Source organism: Maniola hyperantus, chromosome 20 (genome assembly GCF_902806685.2).
Source record: "Maniola hyperantus chromosome 20, iAphHyp1.2, whole genome shotgun sequence".
Taxonomy (NCBI): Eukaryota; Metazoa; Arthropoda; class Insecta; order Lepidoptera; family Nymphalidae; genus Maniola; species Maniola hyperantus.
The window spans coordinates 10,221,067-10,244,887 of record NC_048555.1 but is presented as its reverse complement, the minus strand read 5'-3'; the positions used below and the strand labels follow the sequence as shown (position 1 = coordinate 10,244,887).

At 39.2% G+C, this 23,821-nt stretch overlaps 3 protein-coding genes across 4 annotated transcripts; 1 reads left to right on the top strand and 2 right to left on the bottom strand.

The window, feature by feature from the left end:
* The first annotated feature begins 608 nt into the window (after positions 1-608).
* On the top strand, positions 609-3,164 carry LOC117991842 (neuronal calcium sensor 1-like). The gene is made up of 5 exons (XM_034979479.2): positions 609-724; positions 1,233-1,342; positions 1,813-1,958; positions 2,796-2,910; positions 3,014-3,164. Exons 1-5 carry the CDS (start codon positions 616-618, stop codon positions 3,149-3,151), a joined length of 618 nt encoding a protein of 205 aa, XP_034835370.1. The 5' UTR covers positions 609-615; the 3' UTR covers positions 3,152-3,164.
* Positions 3,165-3,204: 40 nt separating this feature from the next.
* Positions 3,205-12,933, bottom strand: LOC117992012 (protein sneaky-like). Of its 2 annotated transcripts, XM_069505576.1 has the most exons (10): positions 10,348-12,933; positions 9,512-9,683; positions 8,757-8,897; positions 8,158-8,404; positions 7,769-7,894; positions 7,214-7,465; positions 6,541-6,756; positions 5,586-5,791; positions 4,882-5,153; positions 3,205-4,244 (listed from the first exon to the last, which is right to left on the bottom strand). In XM_069505576.1, exons 1-10 carry the CDS (start codon positions 10,409-10,411, stop codon positions 4,075-4,077), a joined length of 1,866 nt encoding a protein of 621 aa, XP_069361677.1. In that variant the 5' UTR covers positions 10,412-12,933; the 3' UTR covers positions 3,205-4,074. The 2 variants fall into 2 exon arrangements, with proteins under 2 accessions (XP_069361677.1, XP_069361678.1); XM_069505577.1 differs by lacking the exon at positions 7,214-7,465.
* Positions 12,934-12,952: 19 nt separating this feature from the next.
* Positions 12,953-22,021, bottom strand: Usp14 (ubiquitin specific protease 14). Its single transcript, XM_069505585.1, has 11 exons — positions 21,861-22,021; positions 20,295-20,473; positions 19,098-19,205; positions 18,033-18,147; positions 17,283-17,532; positions 16,662-16,818; positions 16,183-16,248; positions 15,480-15,662; positions 14,668-14,779; positions 14,378-14,557; positions 12,953-14,224 (listed from the first exon to the last, which is right to left on the bottom strand). The coding sequence occupies exons 1-11, from the start codon at positions 21,874-21,876 to the stop codon at positions 14,091-14,093; spliced, it is 1,500 nt and encodes a 499-aa protein (XP_069361686.1). The 5' UTR covers positions 21,877-22,021; the 3' UTR covers positions 12,953-14,090.
* Positions 22,022-23,821: the final 1,800 nt, after the last annotated feature.

Genomic DNA, 23,821 nt, shown 5'->3' with positions numbered 1-23,821 from the left:
TAAGTACACACATCTACCCTGTCTACCTTAGTAAAGTTGTCAATTAATTACGTAAGCTTTTATTACGCGACAGGTCGAGAATCGAGATGTACATCGGGAGGTAACGCCCCGCACAGCCCCGGTGCGGGTGACGTGCGGGGCATTACCCCGCCTCGTGCCCCGATTGCCATCTCAACCTGTCGCGGACTGTACTTACGTGAATATAACATACCTACAGGTGTAATCGCGACCTAACATAAAAGTTAACATGAGTATAAGTTACGCAAATTGCTAATGCGCGTGGCCGCCATTTTAGTGACGTGAGCACTAGACTGAAGTTTCGAGCTGATGGTATATTTTTATTTCGGCTGAGGTCAAAATGACGTCATTTCGATGTTAATGAGTGAGACATGGCTCCAGCGCAATAGCAATTTGCGGGACTTATATAACTTTGAAAAATAATATCCAAAGAGAATATCGCGACCTTGATCGCGACGGTTGACCGTTGACTTGAAATTGACATACAATTTGTCATTACTAACTGTCCAATTTTAATGCAAAAGTAAATAGAATAGAATTATTCATATTATAACTTAGGTAGGTAATCCCTTAGAAAAGCAAGTAAAAACAATAAAAATGGGTCACCACGTGAGTGCACTTGTCTCAAGTTTGGGAAGATTTTTTGAATATCCTGTAAAAAGGAAACCCATCTGTTTCTATAGGCAGGAAGATTTCACGGCCACGGGTAAGCAGTGAGGGCCTACTTTTATGAGTCAAGAAAAATTCTGTACTTATAATACGCGACAGGTCGACATGACAATCGGGGTATGAGGCGGTCGACGCCACGCACACCCGCGTAGGCGTTTCTACCCCGATTGCCATGTCGACCTGTCACGTACTATAGGTACAAAAGCGGAACTTTAGTGATCAGCTGTGGTAGCCTAGTGGTTAGGACGATCTCCTTCTAATCGGAGGTCGGGGGTTCGATCCCGGGCACGCACCTCTAACTTTTCGGAGTTATGTGCGTTTTTATGTAAGTAATTAAAATATCACTTGCTTTAACGGTGAAGGAAAACATCGTGAGGAAACCTGCATGTTTGAGAGTTCTCCATAATGTTCTCAAAGGTGTGTGAAGTCTGCCAATCCGCACTTGGCCAGCGTGGTAGACTATGGCCAAAACCCTTCTCACTCTGAGAGGAGACCTGTCCTCTGTAGTGAGCCGGTGATGGGTTGATCATGATGATTGATTATAGGAGAACCTCAGAGGAAAGCTTCAGATGTTCAAAAGGTAGCCATGACTGACTACGATAAGCTAGTCGACCAGTTCTACACGAGGCTAGCAGAACAACGCCAATATAACCAAGTATGTAAATGGTTACCTACTGCATCTGTAGAACACGTCGATGGATGCGATGTTCTAGTCTCTACTCTACCTACTAAGTAGGTACAGTGATGCTGTTTAATCTCAAAGCTTTCAATTCAGCTACCTACGTGTGGCTCTAGTTAAATATCAAAGAAGAAACTCACTAGGGTGGTCGTACCAGTCCCAACCAGTGACCTCTTATTTGACCACTTACACCAAAAAGTCAATGTATTAAGAATATGCGCCAGTATCTATAGGTTTTTAGATCTAGGTTGTTAGGTTAGCGCGGGGGATGTGTTCCTTCCCCGATTGTCATTTCGACTTGTCGCGTACTTATTGTACCTTATTGAAATGCTTACGAAACTTCATCAACATTATATATTTTGTGAGTGAAGTTAGCAGGAGAAGCCGTGCCTGCTAGCACTTGACAGGGTATAATGACAAATTACCTATACCTACCAAAACACCAGGAGATGAAGGAGCAGGATCGTCGGTGGAGCATCCAGAAAGTGGTGCGTCGCTTCCCCGGCTGGAACGAGGTCACCATCGCCAACCTGCACAGTCTGTTCCTGCTCTTCGACAACCAGTCCAATGGGATGCTTGGATTTGATGATTTGTTAGTTATTTCATTTTAGGTAAGTCCCGTTTGTTCTATAGAACTTGACGTCATCGGACAAAATAATAAAATTTTATCCTTATTTGTTCCATAGAACAATTGAGATTTTTCTTTCTTTAATTCAAACTAAACAAACTTTTATTTTTTTCGTGGTGGAATGTCATAAGGATCATTTTTAGGGACTCGTTGGCACCCTTTGGGTACGAAATCCTAAAAATAATCCTGATGACATTCCGCCACGAAAAAAGAAAAGTTTGTTATGACGTTAAAGAAAAGCAAGTTCGAGATGAAATTCTAGTAGGTACGTAGTTCTATGGAACAAATAAGGATGAAGTTGGCTCATTTTGTCCGGTGACGTCAAGTTCTATGGAACAAATGGGACCTACCCTCATTTTTAACGCAAGCAAACACACAACTTTGATAGGTAGGTAGAGGTCTGTGGGTCTAGGTAGGTACTCGTAGTTTAGGGTTTCAATTTTTTTTAAACTAGTGCTTGGCTTGTTGCATCGAACCGCCGAAATTACCCAAGTCATTAAGCATTTTTAGTTGGTAGATATAACTGCAAATGCATTGCTAGCTTTCTTGTTGATCGTTTCTTAGTAAGTAGTAGCCGTGTTCGTTTGCTTCTCTTTGTGCGCATGCGCAGTTGCTTAAACTTGAAGCAAATGTCACTTGTCTTTGATAAGTGAAAATTTGCTTCAAGTTTAAGCAACTGCGCATGCTCGGATTGCGCACATGCGGACAAGGAGAAGCAAACGAACACAGCTAGTGTTCACTTCTGTCACAGATTGGTTATAGTTAGTAATTATGTATCTATCTGTTCTTTCTGTTTCTTAGCTGTGCCGTTTTAGAGAGTTTGGGAGACGAAACGTCCATGGAGTTTAGAAAAGAGAGGTTCAATTTGGCTGACACTGATAACGACGGTTGGGTCACTTACGATGAATTTTTATCGGTAATTTTGCTTTTTCATTTTAGGATAAAATTGTCTTATATTGTCCGATGACGTCAAGTTCTATGGAACAAATGGGACTCAAACTAAATACCCACGTTTTCAGCTAGTGTACAACTTCAGTCCACAAGCGGAGGGCGACGAGCTGGGCGGCCTTGCGCAGCTCTGCAACGAGGTCGCCGACAACATTCAGTTCGTCAGCAACTTGACTGTGGGCGAGCAGCTCGAGTATGGGTTGTTTTAAATAAAATACATTATCAAAAACAAACTTTTATTTTATTTAATCTACATCTCACTCATCATTATCAAAGATAGGTAGGTATAACCTATGTAGGTTTCCTAGGTAGCGAAATCAAGCAACGCGGAGAAATAAATCTCCATCAGATTATTCTTACATTAACAGAAAAAAAACTGATTCTTAAAAGCTCAACGAAAAAGGGTCCCTTGAAATCCCAACGGCGATTACGCACTGCACTTCCGTCATCCGAGTTCTATCCGTCATCCGTGAGCCTAACAGCAATTATCTATCTACGACAATGTCATAAGCCACCATACAAAACAAAAAAGAACGTATTTTCACGGACTCGGATCGTATGAAAGCGGGTCGTAGTGTCAACCTCTGTCACGTAGGTCACACCAAGTCCTAATGAGAGATAGAGGATAGGTACTACCTGTCCAAATGACAACTTCACGGTTAAAAAGAAAGGTCTTACACCCCGTTCCCACTTGTCGTTTGTCGGACACGGATTTTTATCGGATGTTCCAGTGGCAGATTTCATAAGAAGCTATTCATACTTGGCGGAAACCGATTTCGTGTGTGTCAAAATGTGCTGCCACTGGAACACCAAGCGATAAACGACAAGCGGGAACGGGGGTTAGGTCATTTTTACTAAAATAAATTGAATGTCGATTTTTCTTTTAGTTGGGTCCAATTTTCCAATTGGTTCCGTTGATTGTTTAGTAACGTACCTACTACTGGAATCAAAACGCTGTTCAATTTCAGTAGCGATATACTTAGCACCGTAAAGCTGAACTGGAATTACATACACTATGAAATTCATAGTCAAGACAGGGGCTTCTTTATATCATTCAGATGTATATTATTCAACCTTTAGGTGTGCAATGCATTAATTGACTATGGATTCCAGTGCTAATGTAGTCAAGTCATTAATATCGTGGTGGGTTATCATCGCTGAGGGAGTCTATGTCGCTCAGCTCGGCGAGCGCAGGGTCGCAGGCGAGGCACTGTGACCCTACCTCGTGCCAGCACTCGTCACAGTATACAAATGGACACCTTGTTTTCACACACGAATGCCATCCTTGTATCGTGTATGGTCCTATAAGAAAAAGATCAGATTAATTTTGAATAGTACCAACTACCACCCAGTACATGCCTTCCTACAACTAAAAATTTATGACTGTTGAATAAGTACGTTTCATTATTCATTTTCTACTTTCTGGCCAAATATGGAAACCCGGTTAGGTACTATTAGAATGAAAACCACTTTGATATTCTTTAGTTTGATATACTTTTTATTCACTGTTCACATAGCAATTATTATTTATATCAACACAAGAGCAAACAGCTCTTCTTACGCGCCATTTTAGAGTGACGTTTCCCATAGATTCGCTACTCTGCAGAGCAGCGCCATAGATAATACAATCACCTAGTTTTTATCCGTCTAACAGTTCTTAGAAAATCTTCACTGCGTGCGGGTCTCCTCTCAGAATAAGAAGAGAATACACATAGGAAATGCCTAATGGCAATTTTATAAACCCAATTCTGTCGAACGGTTGGCAGTAATGTCAAACAGACGCAGCACCTTCCAACAGGCCAATTTGAAAATATTATTTCCTTGACAACTTAAAATTAACTAAACGCCTTTCCACACCACCGTGCCAGAAAGCTGGTACAAGAATACATTTAAGTAAATATAATACTTTTATTCATTTAAAGTGGCGAAACAAACTTACTACGACCCCGATCATAGTCCTTCGGCGCGGTCTCCTCACAGATCAAACACTTCATCCTGGCTAATGGCAACGCGTCGAGCCATCCCAGCATCTGAGGGAACCTTATCCTCAAACTCAACAAGTTCTCCCCAGACAAGTAATGAGCTCGCACAGATTGCACCGCCTTTCTGCGTAATGTTTTGTCAATTTTAACACGCTTCTTCAGAATGTCGTTGTAGAGGTGTAGTATTCGCTGCTTCTCGCGTACGGGGTAGAAATAACTGCAGACAAGTCTGAAATATTCCTTTTATCCAGTTGGTAATCTAATGATTCTACTCGGCCTATTGAAATTTTGTAGCCTTTTCAGGAAGCTTATAGCCAATGCCACATGCAACCTTATTAGTTAAACCATCTCGATCATCACCGGCTCACTATACCTAACTGAGCACGGGTTCGTTATAGTGCTTTGTTGTGATTGGTGGACTCAAAACTCACGTAATCAAGACAATGTGCGGTATGAGGGTACCGAACGGGCGTGGGCCGACTTTTGTACTAAGCAACTGCTTAAGCTTGGCGATTGGGGGTGTCCGGCTATTAGGCGTCTCTATAGGTGGTGGTCTATGCCTCCAGCAAACCAAAATTTGAAGGGGTTTGTATAGATTTTCTTTAATGTTTAATTAACCAGCAGACTATATTATTATACTCTTTGGAGCAGACGTAAGTACCTTCGCAGTCTCAACGTATAAGGGTTAATGCAAAGCAGCAGAAGTATCCATATGTATCCACCGTAAATTTTAAAATAAAACAAGCTGGGCATCGCTCTAGGCCTTGGCAGACACATTTCATTGGAAACCATTTTGTATTGTTTGTTGGAACTAATTTCTTCGAGCACTCTACGTACCATGCTGGATAATAGACCTTTGCTTTCCACCTGGTGAATCAAAAATACTGTTTGTAGACAAGCGATAAATCTAGCAGGTAACCTTAATCTGTCCGATATCCTGAGGAAGGTTGTACAGGACGTCTTAAGAGGACTTTACGTTATAAAGAAAAATTACATGTAAAATCTGTTTCTAGACTCAGCTGTCTATTAATATGTAGGTAAGTCAGTCAGTTTATCCATCAAAAATCCCTTCGAGGCGGCCGCTCGCACAGTATAATAGGTACCTATTGGAAGGCTCAGAGATATTTTAACGTACCGGGGCCACGTGCCTTCCTTGCGCGACTCCCATCTCTTGAACGGTCCTTACATCTCAAAATTCAAATCATTTATTCAAATTGGATACTATTGTACTCTTTTCGTTTGTCAATTGTTGCATTTGTAATATAATGATGTAGCGATGATAATTAATTACAAAAACTAAAGCTACGAGGATTCCAAACGTGCCGTCTGAGAGCCTACAACAAACTCATCCGGGTATCCTTTTTTTACTATCACTACTAAACAAAATCTCTTAAACTTATTAGAACTACCAAAGCTGTTTGATTCCCAAGCTTTCTCATCATTTAAAATACTTATAAATATAATCCTTCACATCGTATGTACATAATAAGATTTTCCAATAAGTTTGATCTGTCTAGGTGTTCTGCCTTAGGTTTTAGCATCAGAAGATTTCGAGTTACGGTACGGATTATTTTAAAGCTCTAGTTCACAAAAAAATGAGTATTTGACCACTACACCTTAATATCAAGGTCTTGCACACCAGATGACGGTTGACTCTCCATCGCGTGCTTTCTTACGACATCCAAAGCCTCATAGAACAATCTGTCCAGCATCACGAAAGTCGTTGCCGTCACCGCTTCCAGCATAACTTTGAGGATCTGACACAATAGTTTGCTGCGTTCCGAAAGTAAGTAATAAGTAGAGAGTACGTCTATGTATCTGTTTCTTTCCATCTAAAATCGAATCATGGTAAGTGGCCGCCTATCTACCTGTTCTTAGCAAGTATAGCACGTTTACAAAGCAATGTATTTCTCTTTCCACTTCAGTAAGAAAGAGAACGAACATTTTAGTCGTGTCAAATGAATAGGTAGCACAATATAGGACGGCCTGTAGCCCCCTGGACTGAAGACCTCAAGAAGTTGATCTGAACAGAGTGGATGAGGCCGTAGGCGGTAGGACCATATTTGGTGGCAAAAGGCTTTGTCCAGCAGAGGACAAAAAAGAAGAGCAGACGAGATGCAGGCTGATGCATTGGAATGTTTTACTAGTCTATAACCATTTGTCTACTGAATAAAAACAAAGAATCCTCTGATTTTCAGTTTGACTCCCGAATCAATTCCAAATTGCCAACTGCCAAAGTTATTTTAACTTCTTTACTACTACGCTGGCAATGATAGAAAATGAGGGTACCTTTTTTAAAGGCAAAAGCGTGACTTTATCTTTCCTCCTCCGCTTTTGATCGATCCTTTTAAAATATCCCGTGATGTAAACGTTGTCGAAATCAATACTCGTCAGGTACATGTCGTGGTAGTTCTGCGCAGAGTATGCGATACGAAGGAATAACAAGGCAAGACAGAAATTGACTGTCGTGATGGCTAACTCCATGGTTACGAATTTTTCATGAAACGCGTGGAGAACGCGGTCACCAGTTTCCTTTGCGTCCTTAAAGTTTAAGTGTCATGTAATTGTTTGTCGTAGGGATAGCATCCGAAAAATTAAGATAATCATAAATAACGCGAGATGGCAATTACCTACTTGTACAATATGACATAATATTATTGTAAATTGAATACTTGAAAAGAGCAACCACTGAGTTTTTTGCTGGCTCTCCTCAGTAGGAACGGCATTCCGAACCAGTGGCATCTACCTAAATTCCTAAATACCTAGATTCTTTTAACGATTCAAAAGCGCATGTAAAAAGTTTATTTGAACAAAAAATCTATTTTATTTCAGCATTTAAATTACCTGGACATAACGAAGCTCTCGTTCATAGTTTACTTTATGTTGCAGCTTTATATCCGACAGGTTTGATGTTAGTTCTCTTTTCGCCTTCTTCAAATACGTGTAACATATTCCAAGACCAGGGTTTAGCTAAGAAAACATATTTTGGTATAAAAAACTACGACGTCAACGTAACTAGGTACTAGGTACGTCCAAAAAGTTATCAATATCATAGCCTAGTTATATTTACAGGAAGGTACGCCGTTCGACATTATCTTGGTTAGAAAACTCTCTACACATTTAAACCTGACCGAGAACCGGTTTTTCCAAGTTTGTACGATGGTAGTCACCTACTCTAACACTTGTATTATTAAGAAACCGGCGAGAAACCCATGAAAAGGTACTACAGTTACCTGTTTTGTACTATTGCATATCCCAGGTCCAAGCAATTGTTTAACATTGCACACCCTTGGCAACATTAAAGGCCAGCAAATCATTGTAGCATATGGCGGAATCGCCTGGTTACATTCATCGAAAGCCGATGAAAAGGCGTTCAAGCATAGAGTGACTGTGTGGGACAGCTGGTTTTCGCAACGGATTTCCATTTTATCGAGATACATTTTCTGATATTGCAGACTTTCATTCGTTGCTAGGTCCAAACTAAAAACCACATGTTCGACAAACACATATTACAATAATAAATGACTGGCTTTAGAAATTTGAATGAAAAGCTCACTTTTTTGTATTCCCCCAAACAAAAGAGAAAATCAACTTTAAACCCCAACACAACCAATCGTTTTGGCTAAAGAGCCATCAAGCAGCCAAGAGATCATCGTGATTAATTACATGGATATAGGTAGGTACCTAGTTAAAGACCTATAGAGTAAGATAGACTACTTTTTATCCTGAAGAATCAAAGAGTTCCCATGGGATTTTAAAACCTACGCGAAGTTGGCATTCAGCTAGTCTACTCTACCAATAACGTTAAAGTTTGTAGTATAATTTTACGAACTGATTTTGCTTTGCACCCTTTTGTAAGCGTTGAATAATGTCAAACAAAGCATCAGACAAATCATTTTCTGCCTTCATCTGTTGCAAGTGGTTCATTCCTTCGATTTCAACCTCTATTGGAGACATGACATCACGAATGGATCTGAAGTGACATATTTTCCATTTCATTATATGCTACTTACAATGCATACTTACCTATTTTGATCAATAGATGTTAAATCAGGGTTAGTTGATCAGGCAAAGGGGCATTAGTCAAAGATCTATAGAACTTTTGACTTTGCTCAGACTTAACTTTCAGTTAAAACTGGTTAAAAGATTTATGCCAACGTTTTAGCAGAGTTGTCCGAGCAGTTAAAGTGATCACAACCTTATACTTGGCTTTGACGTGACTTCTATTATTATTATTTTAAAAGGGATCATCCCTGAGAAAATTCGTCTTTACACAAAAACTCATGAGTTTTACAGTATTACATAGATGGCTGTGAGGTTTTCTCAACAAAAAAATTATTAGCGAGCAATTTGTGCGAAGAGTGGAACTCAACCACATTATTGTGTAAGTAATGGAAAGGTAGCATAACCCTCAGCCATTAGTTAAACAACACAGAGCGACTGAATTACTACTAAAAAGCAAGGAATTTTGAGGGCAAACAAGTCTGCAAGTTAGAGAAACCAAAAGTTTTAAGCAAAAAATTAAAAGGCGTCTCAATTCTCAACACTTAGCAAACTTTGTAAAAGCAATACAACATTAAAACTTACCTCATAGCGTCCTTTATTCCATCAACTTCTTTCCTTAAACTAAGCAGGGCCTTGTTCAGCGGTTTGTACATTCTGGCGTATTTGATTTTGGTGAGGTTGTAAGACAGTTGAGTACTGCATGCAAATACTCGTACCACTTCTTTCGCATTCAAACCCATGTTTGTTATGGGGCCTGAGAAAAAATGTTTAACTTAAAGTATTGAGCAAAAGTTATGCCGGGATCTAAAGAACGACGTACTTGGACTGTTAGCATGCTCAGACTTTCAGTTAAAGCGAGACAGATTTATGCCAGCAATATAACGCTGTCTCGTTTTAACAGTGTCGTAAGTCTGAGCAAAGTCTTTAAAATATGCGTTTTATAGCATGCGAGCTCTCTAGCTATGTAACAAGCACATTAATTGTGAGATAGGTAATATACTTCTTCCTTTTTAGGCTAGGAACCAATTTAGCGGGGATCCGATAAAATGTGACATTTAAATGACCGAGAAAACTCGCGCTTGCTCCCCTGTGCACTATATTTTTCTTGAGGCATTAAAAATGCATGGAAGCAGGCGCAAAGACGTGGGACTTTCAACTTTGCTTCCATACAATTTTGCTCGTCCCGGCTCTAATTTGGAAAGCAATCAAAGCAACAAGAAATTCAAATCACAGCAGCATGCGATTGTGTAAGAAAACGTATTTTCTTTGTTGTTGTAATCGAAAGCAAATCCTGCCCCTCGATTGGTTGAACTCGCTGTTTACATTTTTTCACCGCCAATCAAGGAGCAGAATTTGCTACCGTTACGATAACGATGAATACGTTTTTAAGCCAAGCTATTTTGGTTTAAAATTCTTACCAGCGACAACATAAGTCAGTACAACAGCCTTCAAAACCCCTCGGCCTGCCTTACCACAGTACATTGGAAATAGGAGAAGAGAAATACATCGACCTTGTATTGACACTGCATTACATACACCTTGACAAAGAAAAATGTTAACAACCTTCGAAGTTTCTTGAACAGAGAATAAGTTTTTCTATGAAAATTCTCTACGTTATTAACTAGGCTTTCATGTTTTTCAGGGAGTTATTACATTGAATTGCACCTAAAAAAAAGCCCAACAAAGAAAAGATCTGTAATTTATGGTGGCGACACGACACTTCGGCAAAGCAGATTTAGGGTAAAATAAGTGGGGAGAATCATAGATTGCCTCCTAAACATGTCGTGTGTAGGGTCATTGTAGGTCAGATCCTAGATCAGTCAGCAGGAGCAAGTATGCATTCCGTGCACGGCAGACCAGTGTGTAGCGAATACCATCCTAGATTGCCTCGAATCTAGCTGCTTACTAGATTAGCCCTGCCAAGCCGACTCAGCCGCGAGGATTCGCAGTTTGGCATCTTCAGCATATCTAGTCTTGTTCCATACATACGATAAATAAGTTAAGTTATAAAGATTTCACACCAAACTTACCTAACAAAATACTTAGCATCAAGCCTATTAAATAACCGGTATCTCCCAAAAAAGATATGTCCTTCAAGAATAATTTGTAGTAGCAATGTCCCAAAGCAAAACCTGCTAGAAAGCCTAGCAAGCTTTTAACAAATTTATTTTCGTAACAATTTGAGAACATTACAATTTACATTGGCGTGTACAAGTGGATAAACATAATATATATTTCCAAAATATTATTTACATAAATGAGGTCATAAATGTGTTGGTTTGGTATTATTGTCACTTAAATCTTTCATTAATTAAGAAACACTTATTACATAGTATCAATCGATTTTTTATAAATTATATTTTCATCCCCTAGAGTAGATGTCAAATTTATAAAAATCTTCATGTCAAAATTTCAAAATAGACCTTGGATTTATCCACGAAGATGAATCCTAGACTATTGAGAATAGATGTCTAAGTCTATGGTACTAGTATGGTACAGAGTTTATGGTTACACTATTCGTGCGTTTCTCAAAATATCTCCTCGAATGTTAAAACCGCTCTCAATAATAAATACCTAGTGATCTAGGTCCTTGATCACAGTCTACTTGATCCAGCTGTCTCAACTGTATAATAGCTTAATTCTTAGATATAAGTCCCGAAAATTGTTAATGTGCGTGGCCGCCATTTTAGTGACGTCAGCACTAGACTGAAGTTTCGAGCGGTATATTTTTATTTCGGCTGAAGTCATTTCGATGTTAATGAGACATGTTCGTGCAGCGCAATAGCAATTTGCGGGACTTATATAGGATATTATGATGATCCAAGGCTATTTCTAAGTACAAAAAAGAATTAATAAGAATAACTTCGAGTTAATTGTTTATTATAATTAGTCTTATAAAATTCGATACATTAGTACACAGAACTTAGACAATATTACTTGAGAGTGCCCGATTAAAGCGGCTTTAAATACTCCAGTACACATTGGACAAATGCGTACTACAAGTGCCGGCCAATGTGTAAACGGTATCAACGAATTGCGCTAAAATATTGTGATGTTTGTACGAAAACCTTCAAAGTCGGTAAGTCGGCCAGCTCTGGTCAAACACGGCAAATTGACCCTGAGGCAGTGACGTACAAATGTGCTACTTGTAATACATATAAATAATATCATTGTCCTGCTGCCTATTTAATAAACGCAAAAATAAAAGGTGACACAGGCGACAATCCGACAACTACATATTTAATAAAAAATTGTCTGACAAATAGGTCAGTGCAAAATCGACATATTTGTCAAATTGTCACGTGTCACGTTTGCCGAGTGCGCAGTGTCAATGTGTACTAGGGCCTTAACATTTTACTTAAAAGTTTTAAATGCTCTTTTCACAATAAATATACACAATGTTCCGGTAGAAATACCATCCAACGCGTTCAATTAGCCTGGATATCTAGCTATCTCAACTGGCTTGTATAGGAATGAGCAAGAAGTGTATTTAGATTTTTACCAGTCCAACGCTATCCAACGTTCGTTGACGTTCAGTGAGGCGTCTTTGATAAGGGTCAGGACAGTTAATATTTATTAAAATAAGGTTAAAAACGATAGTTTAAACGCTAAAAAAAGGTTAAAAACATTATCAGGTTTACACATCTACTGACCTATCAACACACAGTTCAAACTACTGGACGGATCAGGCTCGGCATGTAGATAACTATTAAGACGTTACAGTACGCGACGGGTTGAAATGGCAATCGGGGAGGGAACGCCCCGCACACCCACACAGCCTCTGTGCTAATTCGGCGCGTGCGAGCGTGGGTGACGTGCGGGTGTGCTGGGCGTCCACCCGCCTCATACTCCCATTGCCGTCTCAACCTGTCGCGAAATATAGACACCCGCCAACCTTTCGGGCTAGCGCTACTGTTCGGCACGCGATTGATATCACGAACCATTTGCCAAATCCCGATGGTGAAGCCGAACTATAATCATAATGCTTTTTACAAATGGTTCAGGCGCGCGCTAAGTCTGACAGACTTAGCGCGCGCCTGAACCCCATACTGTACCAGCTGCGCGATTGCGGGAGAATGACAGCTACAAAGTCACGATCGCAATCACTTTTGATTGGTTGACGCTCGCTTACTATTAGCTACAATGCATTGTTGCACAAATTCAGCCAATCAGAACAATTGAGATTGTAATAATGATTGATGCAGGTTTCCCGCAATCGAGGTGCAGTTTAACGCCAGTTTAAACCACGGCTTAAGTTTTTATACAAGGACCAAAAATTGTTTTCAAATAACCGATGCAGACTAGATCCACCGAGTTTGTGGTTTTTTAATACTTCCTAAACTGTGTGAGGGTAGTTTGAGAATTATAACTTTTTAAGGAATATCACAAGAAGGGACGACAAAAAGTATAAAATATCAATGCAAATTAGTTACGTATCGAACTAACTTACAATAGTTGGCTTCAAGTGAAATGAGTTCTAGACCACATTGGAGGGGATGCGTCAAATCACCCACTGCACAAGTTTATTTCGGTAGTAAAGGCAATTCGAACGAGTGGTGGATTGCCTTTACTTTGTCAAATGTTTATTTAAAAAATCTTTAAAATTCTATTAGGTCAGAGTTCTTTTTACGTGATGCCAACTGTACATCATCAACTAGGCAGACTTGATCCCTCATTCCTAGAGCGTGGTACCGAGACGTAGTTCCGAGCAGAGTGGTTAATTCTACTTATTTAAGAAAATCTGTATGAGGGTAGTTCGTAAATCATATGTTCTGAAGAGATATCACAAGTAGAGGCTTACATCGACGCTAGGTAGACTTTATCACGCCAAAAAGTATAAATATCAATGCAAATTACTTTAGTATCGAACTAGTTTACAATTGCGTCAAGAAAAAATCTAGACCACATTGGAGCGGATGCATCAAATCGCTCACTGCGCAGGTTTATTTCGGTATTAAAGCATTATTAACGAGTGGTAGATTTCCTTTACGATACGAAAGCACTTTGTCAAAGATTATTTAAATAAAAAATCTTTAAAAAATTCTATTCTAAGAAGGGTCAGAGTTCTTTTTTCCTGACGCCAACTGTAGATCATCAACTAGGCAGACTTGATCCCTCATTCCTAGAGCGTGGTACCGAGACGCGGGTCAGGGCAGAGTGGTTACGCGAGCGCGGTGGGCGGGTCGCCGGCCGGCTCGTTGGTCACGTCTGTCACCATTGGCTCTTCAACATCCTCCTGAGGGATCTCGAGTATTTTAGGTCCGTAGAGAAGCAGGTACGCGCAATGCCAATCGCCTGCAAGTTAGGAACGGACGAGTTAAGACTAGCTTTACACTGAGCACTATCGTGATAACATAGGGCGCTCTCTCTTGCACAATTGCATAGAAGTGAAAAGTATGCACTATGACTGGCTCAGCAGTTACTGTCACTGTATAATATTGTCCTCACCTCCGCCGCTGAGCTTGAGCACCTCCTCCTCAGTGACAGGCGTGACGGTGTCATCATCGCAGCGCAGCCAGCTGTCACCGCGTGACACCCACGCTACATAGTGACCGGAGGATGACGAGCGGCCTCTGTGGGTGAGCACTGCTTGGAGACGATAGTATCCACTATTGTTGCTGCCAATATCTGGTGAAAAAAGTGAACAATTTACTTTTCACTTTACGTTCCATTTCACTTTCACTTCATTTTACTTTCATTTTCACTTCATTTTCATTTCATTCATAAAAGGAAATTACCTTCACTAAACCAATATGGTAAAATAGCTTTTCTCTTGGAATCTTTTTTGCCGTCACCGTGGCTCTTGTTCTTTGTATTTAAAGAAGACTCAATTGATGCATCTTCTAATTCCTAAAACAAGGATAAAATTATTATTTTTATCACAATGCTTTATCTTCTTACTTACTTACTTAGTATCTTAAATATACTTTTTAGGTTTGGAATTGAAAAATAAACTATGTTATTTCAATTTTCATTTGCTTTGTATAGTCTGGTTGTTTTTTTGCATATTCAGTTGTAGGAAAGTTGGCCATAAGTACCATATATGTGTATATAGCAAATTAAACATGTTGTCCCTTTCATATGATGATGCTATCATTTTTACAACATTCCTTGACTAATACTTACTACACTAAACGCATTACTTTTAGAGATACAATGATCATAATCATCGTCAACCGATAGACGTCCACTGCTGGACATGGATTTCCTGCAGGGACTTCCACATGTCTTGCGCCATCTGAATTCAACTGCTCCCTGCAACTTTTTTGGTGTCGTCTATGCACCTAGTGGCGGATTTTCCACCGCTGAGCTTTTCAGTGCGAGGTCGCCATTCTAGCACCCCAGGATAAGATACTATCATCATCAACCAATGGACGTCCACTGCTGGACATAGGTTTCTTGTAGGGGCTTCCACACGCCACGGTCTTGCGCCGCCTGAATCCAGTGGCTCCCTGCAACTCTTTTGGTGTCGTCTATGCACCTAGTGGTGGGTCTTCCGACGCTGAGCATTTCAGTACGAGGTCGCTACTATATATATACTATAGGTTACCTTAAACTTATTTCTCATAGGTGTCAATCGTTCCTGAAGCTCGGGCGTACATAGCTCATAGACGTCCAATTCCAGTGGAAACTTCACATCCTTCAGGATCTTTGCGTTAATGGATTCCTTTTCCTTGAAGTAGAACCGCACGAACTGCACTGTCAGATATGCTGGCAAGCGACTGATTTTACTCTGTAAAAAGTAACAGTGGCACTGATTCTGTTGTCTTTCTCTAAACTTTATATAGCGTGCGCCTATTCTGCGAGTATCTGCATCCTTTTCTTTTTAACAATGCTAAAAAGGGACAGAACATGAATTTGACATTTAAAGACTAAATTTTAGTGCACCCTACAAATTTAAACAGTAGGCTCGCCACTGTGCGCTTAAATCACCGGTTCTACCATCTAAAAATTCAATTTAAAACTGTTCATGTTACATTAGTAAGAAGAGGATGTGAATACTCTAAAATTAGGTTGTGCTCAGAATCAGTACCAATATTTATTAAAAAAAAATTCTACATCAAATATTGTGATTTGCAGTTTAAGTTTATATTTTGTAGGAGTAAGTTTTTGCATACCTCTTATTAAAGCAAACAACTTAATGTGTAAAATCTTTCTGCAAAATTAAGAATTTGAATGTTTTGTGATCATATTTTAATGTAATCTTTGTCAGTAACAAGTAGGCAATAAAAAATAAGGTTTGTGACATTTACAGTTTTCGTGTAGACTGCATCTCTTCCTAAAGTTTCTGACATCTTTGTTATTTGTTCTGCCATTTTCTGTAACAAAATTATTGTTGTTTTTGTACCAAAAGTAATATTATGATTAACTAAAATATACAATGGTATATAATGGTAGTAATGCCACAATAACCTAGTGGTTAATACAACGCCCTCTCCCTCTTTTTCTTTTCCCTCCTCGGAATCGGAAGTTCGATTCCGAGCACGTCTAACTTGCGGAGTTATGTGCGTTTTAAGATATTAAATATAATTTGCAGCTGTAATGGTTAAAGACAATGTAAGGAAACCTGCATGCCTTAGAGTTCTCCATAATGTTCTCAAAGGTGTGCGAAGTCTGCGAATCCACACTTGGCCAGCGTGGTGGCTATAGCCAAACCCTTCTATCTCTTAGATGAGACTCGTGTTCAGTAGTGTGCCGGCGATGGATTGATAAAGAAGAAGGATGTACTTACAGATCGTAGTCCAGACTGCAAATACTTGACATCCTGTGAGATGAAGCAAGAAAGCTGAAGGAAAGATTCTGCTGATTTTGTGGGAGGCTCATCTGCCTCACTGCAAACCAATTCCACGTCCAATGTCCCACCAAAGTATTGTTCTACCAAGGATTTACTGAAATAATTTTGCGGTGGTTAGTAACGCCGCGATTACACCTGTAAGGTTCACTCACGCAAGTAGCTTACATAATTAATTGACAACAAAAGACAATGCCCATTCAAGTATGAACAAACTATCTTCAAGATTTTTGTATCGCCATCAAATCAAATTCTATCAGTCCCTGTAAAAGTGACTGATTACCTATTAAACAAAAAATCAAAAGCGCTCATTATTTTTCAAAGGGGTTTAATAAGCACAAAAAAATCTATTTAGTCATCTATCAAGTTCGGCGCCGCGCCGTCCAGCACTCGAAGGTGTATTGCTGCACGCCGTGCTCGGACAGGCACGACGCCGCGACGTGCAGCACGCGCACTGTCTCTTTTATTTGTACAAAATCTCTACCCTTTGACAGTTGAAGAGGTTACAAAGGAAGAAGAATAGGTACAACAAAGATTGAATCATTTGAAGATGATATTCACCTGTCAGGTTCGGGCGCGATGGGCAGCCTCATGGTGAGCGCGCGCACGATCTCCGTCCAGCACTCGGAGGCGTCCTGCTGCGCGAGCTGCCCGCCCGCTCCGCGCTCAGCCAGGCGTGGCGCGGCGGCGTGCAGCGCGTGCAGCAGGCGCGCGGCCGCCGCGGCGCACGCACCCGCACCGCCGCTCTCTAGCGCGCGCATCGTCTCGCTCAGCGCCGCCGTCAGCCCGCCCGCGGTGCCGCCGCCGGACGCTATTGACAACATCATTTGAGGCGCCTGAGTAAAACATCCAGCTGTGATAGCCTATAGTGGTTAGGACGTCCGCCTCCTAATCGTAGGTCAGGGGTTCAATCGCGGACACCTCTAACTTTTGGGAGTTATGTACGTTTTAAGTAATTAAATATCACTTGCATTAACGATGATGGAAAATATGGTGAGGAAACCTGCATGTCTGAGAAATCTCAGGTTATGATCTCAATGGTGTGTGAAGTCTGCCAATCTGCGCAGCATGGTAGACTATTTATACTTGGCAGATCTGCACCAGATCCATTAGAAATTGCCGGAACGGAAATGTGCCAGATTCACCTTCATGTAAAAAATAGCTGGTTTGCATCCAAATCTGTTTTATGAACAATCAGTATGTTAGGTAATCACCTTTCAATTAGCACACCCCCATTTGGCACTGTTTTTGGACACTAATCAAAGGACAAACATGTGACAAGCAATAATATTATGAGTCAGAGAAACTCACATTTGTCATAGTTGAGGAGAGCATTCTTTAATTCAGGGACCGTCTTAAGGCATTGTACTGTGGCATTCATGTAGCAAGTGTTTCCCAAATTGATCAGACCTTCTGGAAGATCAAGCTGCAAAAAAAACGTTTCGAAGAAAAAAAGATTTAGTTAGGCTTACCCTAAATTATTAAAAGTAGCTTCAAAGATTCTACTCTCATACTCATAAAAATCCATACTATATTAACACTAGCTTATTCCCGCGAGTTCGTTAATGTGGACTACACAAATTTAAAACTCCTATTTTATTAAATTTTTAAAAATCCTTTCTTAGCTGATGGCGCTGATGCCTACGTCATAATAGCTATCTGCATGCTAAATTTCAGCCCTATCTGTCCAGTGGTTTGAGCTGTGCGTTGATAGATCAGTCAGTCAGTAAAATATGGCGAAAATATAGATAAAAATGCGAAAATATATCTATCGTAAAATATATCTATAGTAAATTGCCCAATATTAAAAACAATCTGAATGTTTGGCACTTTGGCACAGATAGAAGCACATTCTGAAAGATAGAATAGGATCCCAGAAAATTAAATAATTCCCCTAGGAGTTTTAAAAACCTAAATGCTCACAAAGAAGTTGTGGGCATCTATTAGAGAAATACTTGAAATATTTACAAATAAGGGAGTTTAATCCCTCCAACTTATGCGGTTAGAATTATCTTCTGTAATTTAAACAAAAATTGCATTATCTATGAGAGAATAATAATTAATTATTGACCTTATGAAATTGGTAAGCTCTCTTCAAAAAATTTTAGTGATAAGGACACTCTCTGCTTTTTTAAGTGTATTCTTATTCTCTGTCATTTTGTTCCAAAATTCAAAAGTCCCACAAATTACTAATACGCGTGGCCGCGATTTTAGTGACGTCAGCACTAGACTGAAGTTTCGAGCTGATGGTATATTTTTACTTAAATATTACGTCAAATGAGTCATTTCGATGTTAATGAGACATGGTTCCAGCGCAATAGCAGTTTGCGGGACTTATAACAATAAAGTTGCTGGAAATGATAAAATAGTACTTACAGCTGAAGCCAACTCGGACTCGTTCATGTCCTCAACAAAGCGAGTTTGTTCCGCGGGAGCCGCTGGCACATCCTCCTCTTTGCTGCCCATCACTAGTACCAGTGCATTCTGGAATAAAAGTTTTTTTTTATAGTCTATGATTTATGCTAATTATCATCATCATCATCATCATCATCATCATCAACCAATAGACGTCCACTGCTGGACATAGGTCTCTTGTAGGGACTTCCACACGCCACGGTCTTGCGCCGTGTGGATCCAGCGGCTCCCTGCGACTCGTCTGATGTTGTCTGTCCACCTAGTGGGGGGTCTTCTAACACTGCGTCTTGCGGTGCGAGGTCGCCATTCTAGCACCAAGATGCTAATTATAGTTCTACGTATTTTTGTCTATATGTATGTATTCCTTACTGATGATGCCCCTGACTTTGTTGCATAGATTAATATTTTCAAAAATCCTGTGGGAACTTTCTAGGAAAAAATCGGCCAAGTGCGAGTCAGACTCGCGCACCGACGGTTCTGTACTAGTCAGATTTTTTCAACATTTAAATAAATAAAAATCTGTTTTAGACTATATGTTTAAAGCTCTTTCATATTATACCCCACTTAATATAGGAATCTTACTTTGAAAGTTGAAAATACTAATTATTTTTTCATAAACACATTTGAATTTTTTTTTTGTGATGTAACCAGAATTTCGGATTTTTCCTTTTACGTGTGCTATAAAACCTACCTACCAGCCAAATTTCATGATTTTAGATCAACGGGAAGTACCCTATAGGTTTCTTGACAGACACACCTTCCCTTTTTTCCTTTTAAGGTACGGAATCCTAAAAAGTAGCCTATGTCAGTGTCACTTTCCAGCTGGGTGATTCGCTAGCTTAGTGTCTAACACTGAATGATAGCCACTGAGCTCATTTGCATAAAGTACATTTTTTTATTCACTTTTAGCTAATCTTGAACTGAATTTTTTGGGGTTGTTAAACCTGGCTTTTTTCAGAAAACCACCTTTGGTAAGAATCCAGTAGTAATAGTGTGTCAAGGCTATCTTGGCGCGTGGAAATCGGAACTAACATTGCCGTCAAGTGTCCCCTTGTTCTTGTTTGAATATTCTAAGCCTTTGTTCTCTAACAGTGCCCCCTGTCAATGTCATTCAAGCGCCAAGAGAGCCTTGTCATACTGTACTAGTATACTACTTACATTTGACAACTTGAAATTAGCCCAGCTGTCATCCCGCAGAGTAACTCCCTTGCAGACAACCTTCTGCCTCTCTGGTTGAACCCCAGTCAAGGCAAATATCTGTGCCTTGAACACAACCGGCTCATCTTCCGTGTTCACCTCCACATCGGGGTACATCTCCTTCCCCCATTTCACCTTCACTGTAAGAGGAAGGAAGACAGAAATAGCACTCATTTACTATACTAGTAAGACCTATAATTATGGTCAAAAAGTGCCCAAAATAACAAGTACTCTTGTAACTATAGGACATGTTTTATTATCACTATTGTGTACAATTAAAATTGCACCTTACTGTAATGAAATAACCTCTAATAGTGAATTTGTTATTACTATACATCTAAAAAAAGCTGTGACAGTCTAGTGGTTAGAATGTCTGCCTTTTAATCGGAGGTCAGGGGTTTTATCCCGGGCATGCACCTCAAATTTTTATGAGTTTTAGAATTATGTGCATTTTAAGTAATTAAATGTCACACTGTAAAGGCGAAGGAAAACATCGTGAGAAAACCTGCATACCTGAGAGTGCTCCATAATGTTCTCTAAGGTGTGTGAAGTCTACCAATCTGCACATAGCCAGCGTGGTAGACTATGGTCAAAACCCTTCTCAGTCTGAGACGGGACCCATGCTTTGTAGTGAGACGACATTGGGCTGATCATGATGATGATGATGAACTTTTCTTAGCAATTGAGTCTCGCTTGTAGGTATAGTAAGTAAATAAGAAATAGTTATGATTGCACCACTACCTGTAGCCACATAGATTTTGGTTTACAATTGCTTTACTAATTCATATCAAGTACATATTAAAAATACGAAAGTATGTCTGTCAATCTGCTTTTCACAGCTCTTTTGCATAACCAATTTTGATGAAATTTAGTATAGAGATAGCTTTTATCCTGGATAATTAACAAGTTCCCACAGGACTTTTAAAAGAACCTCTATCTAAATGAACACAGTCATGAGCATCATAATATTATGTTTAATCTAAGACAAGTAAATACAGAATAAACAATAATTTATTAATTTCATTCTAAGCCAGTTTATTGATCTACTATCAAATACTACTACAAAATGATGACGTATTTCATTCTTACCTATACCTACAGTAAAAATGGAACACATATACTTATACACACCTTTTTAAAATTAGCTTTATAGGATAGAATCTCTCTCACAATAAATAAACAAGTCAGTCTAATGACGTCAGAAGATATTTTACTTCGATAAAACACAAAAGGTCACACGGAAAATGTTAATTTAAACAAACTTTAATAATTAACCGACGTTATAGAACGCCGGTATTTGTGACAAAGGCGTTTAAGTAAAATAGATACTTTTTTGTCAAAAAGTAACATTTCATAGCAGTACAAAAAAAACTGTAAGTTAAAAGGCTAGATTATTTTAATAACTACGAACGTGTGTTTACAAAAAACCAGAGAATAATATTTGAACCTCGGATTTCGAAAACAATTCTAACCTAAAAAAGTTTGAATGAATTAGCAATTTAGTAACTCACAAACTATAATAATTACCTGAAACCTTCGGCATGTTTTCCCAAATTATTAGTAGGTTTTGAAATGAAAGTAAACAATATTGTTGGGTTCACAAATTGCACAGAATTATTGAAAGTCACGATTATTAACTTTGTGAATCGTGGATTTTTAGATTTTTTCTTGACAATTCTTGACAGATGTCAAAGTCAAACTTGAAATTTCGTAAAATTTTAAGTCACAGACCACAGAGATAGTAGTAATCATTCATCCAAGTCACAGACTTAATACAGTGCGACAAGGCTACCTCGGCGCGTGGCGAAAATCGGAACCACAGAGTACATTGAATATACGGGTATAGAGTCATCAGTCCCTATTTTTTGGTAACGCCATCTATTGAGCTGAGTTGCAACTACAGGATCTGCTATATATACTAATCCCTATAGGTACAGTACATACGCTACCTAGATAGGTAGGTACCTATATATAGGTTTTAAATTTTCTTTTATTTCTATTTTTCTATGGTTAATTTCAATAAAACACAAATAAGGTAATAATCTTTTATTTATTTTTATAACTGGGCACACACTTTTTTTCTGTTATTACAGCAAATCGTAGTCCGAGAAACGTAGTCGGGGTTATATTAGTTAGGTACTTATAGAGCTCTTCTTTTTTCTTGTTTTATGGCTTTTTCCATCACATCCAGATCAGCACAATGCACTGTAAATCCATACTTTGCAGTTTCGAATAGCTTGAAAGAGGTACAAAGAAATAAAGAAAGTTTCTCGGTAGAGTTGTCAGAGTTCAAAATAAAGCACAAGTCACTTCACTATAACAGAATCACCAAAATCCAACTAACAAAGTTAAGTCGTTGGAAAATATCACATAAATACCTTGAGATAATGGAAAACCTCGGAAAAAAGTGGTTGAAAATAAATAATTTTTAATAGACACAGACCACAGACTTGACAATTTGTGACTGTGCCAGTGTTTCCATATGTAATTCAAGAATTACCGTGTTGTAAGGTTAAAAATACGGTGTTTCATGATTAAATTACGGTGGATGAGCTAAAAGAATACCGTGTAAATTACCGTGTAATTTTTAAAAAGAAAAAAACGTTACGAATTTGCTTTTTAATTAATTATTAATATTATTCTGAGTCTGACTCTCCTAGCATAGCAATGTCTTTTCATATATTTTTTTTATTGCATTCATCCATCACATTTAAGAATTTTTACATTTCACTCCTTGCTAATTGCTTGAATAAGGACGAAAATAGATTGCCAAGATTAATAATTGATACTTAAACTGTGTGTGTGTGAGTGTGGCGATAGATTAGAAAAATAATAAGATTAGATAAGTGGGGCGATAGAATAATAAGGATTTCCTTGAAATCTGCCACAATCTACCACTTTGTTAAATCGTCAGCTTTTTCTGCCAGAGTTAAAATTTAGGAGCCAAATCTGCCCAAATGGCAGAAATCTGCCACAAACGGTCACACTGCTGACCGGCCACAAAATTTACAAGTAGTGCCACCTGTTGCGCGTGGTTGGCAACAAAACTTACTACTAGTGCCATCTGTCGAGCTAAGTCTGAGTCAATGTACCCTGTGCGATTTTGTACTGTGGCTAAAATGTACTGAGTGAAAAGACCCTGATCGGAACTAACGTTGCCGTCAAGTATCCCCTTTGTTCTTATTTGAATATTCTAAGCCTTTGTTGTACGAAGTACCTTAGAAATTCTTTGATTCTCCCACAGCGCCCCTCTGTCAATGTCATTCAAGTGCCAAGAGGGCCTTGTCGCATTGTAGATGTGTCCGTACCAGATGTACATCTGTGGTTCGTACTTTGTTTGCTCTCTAGTATATAGTAGATAATCTATGCTCTCGTGGTTTGCTCCTCTTGCGCTTTTGTGCGATTCGTGATGGTGTCAGATTCTGACAAATGACATGAGGTAACCACAGAGGTAACGGCACGGTAATGGTTTGCTCTTAAAATGGAAT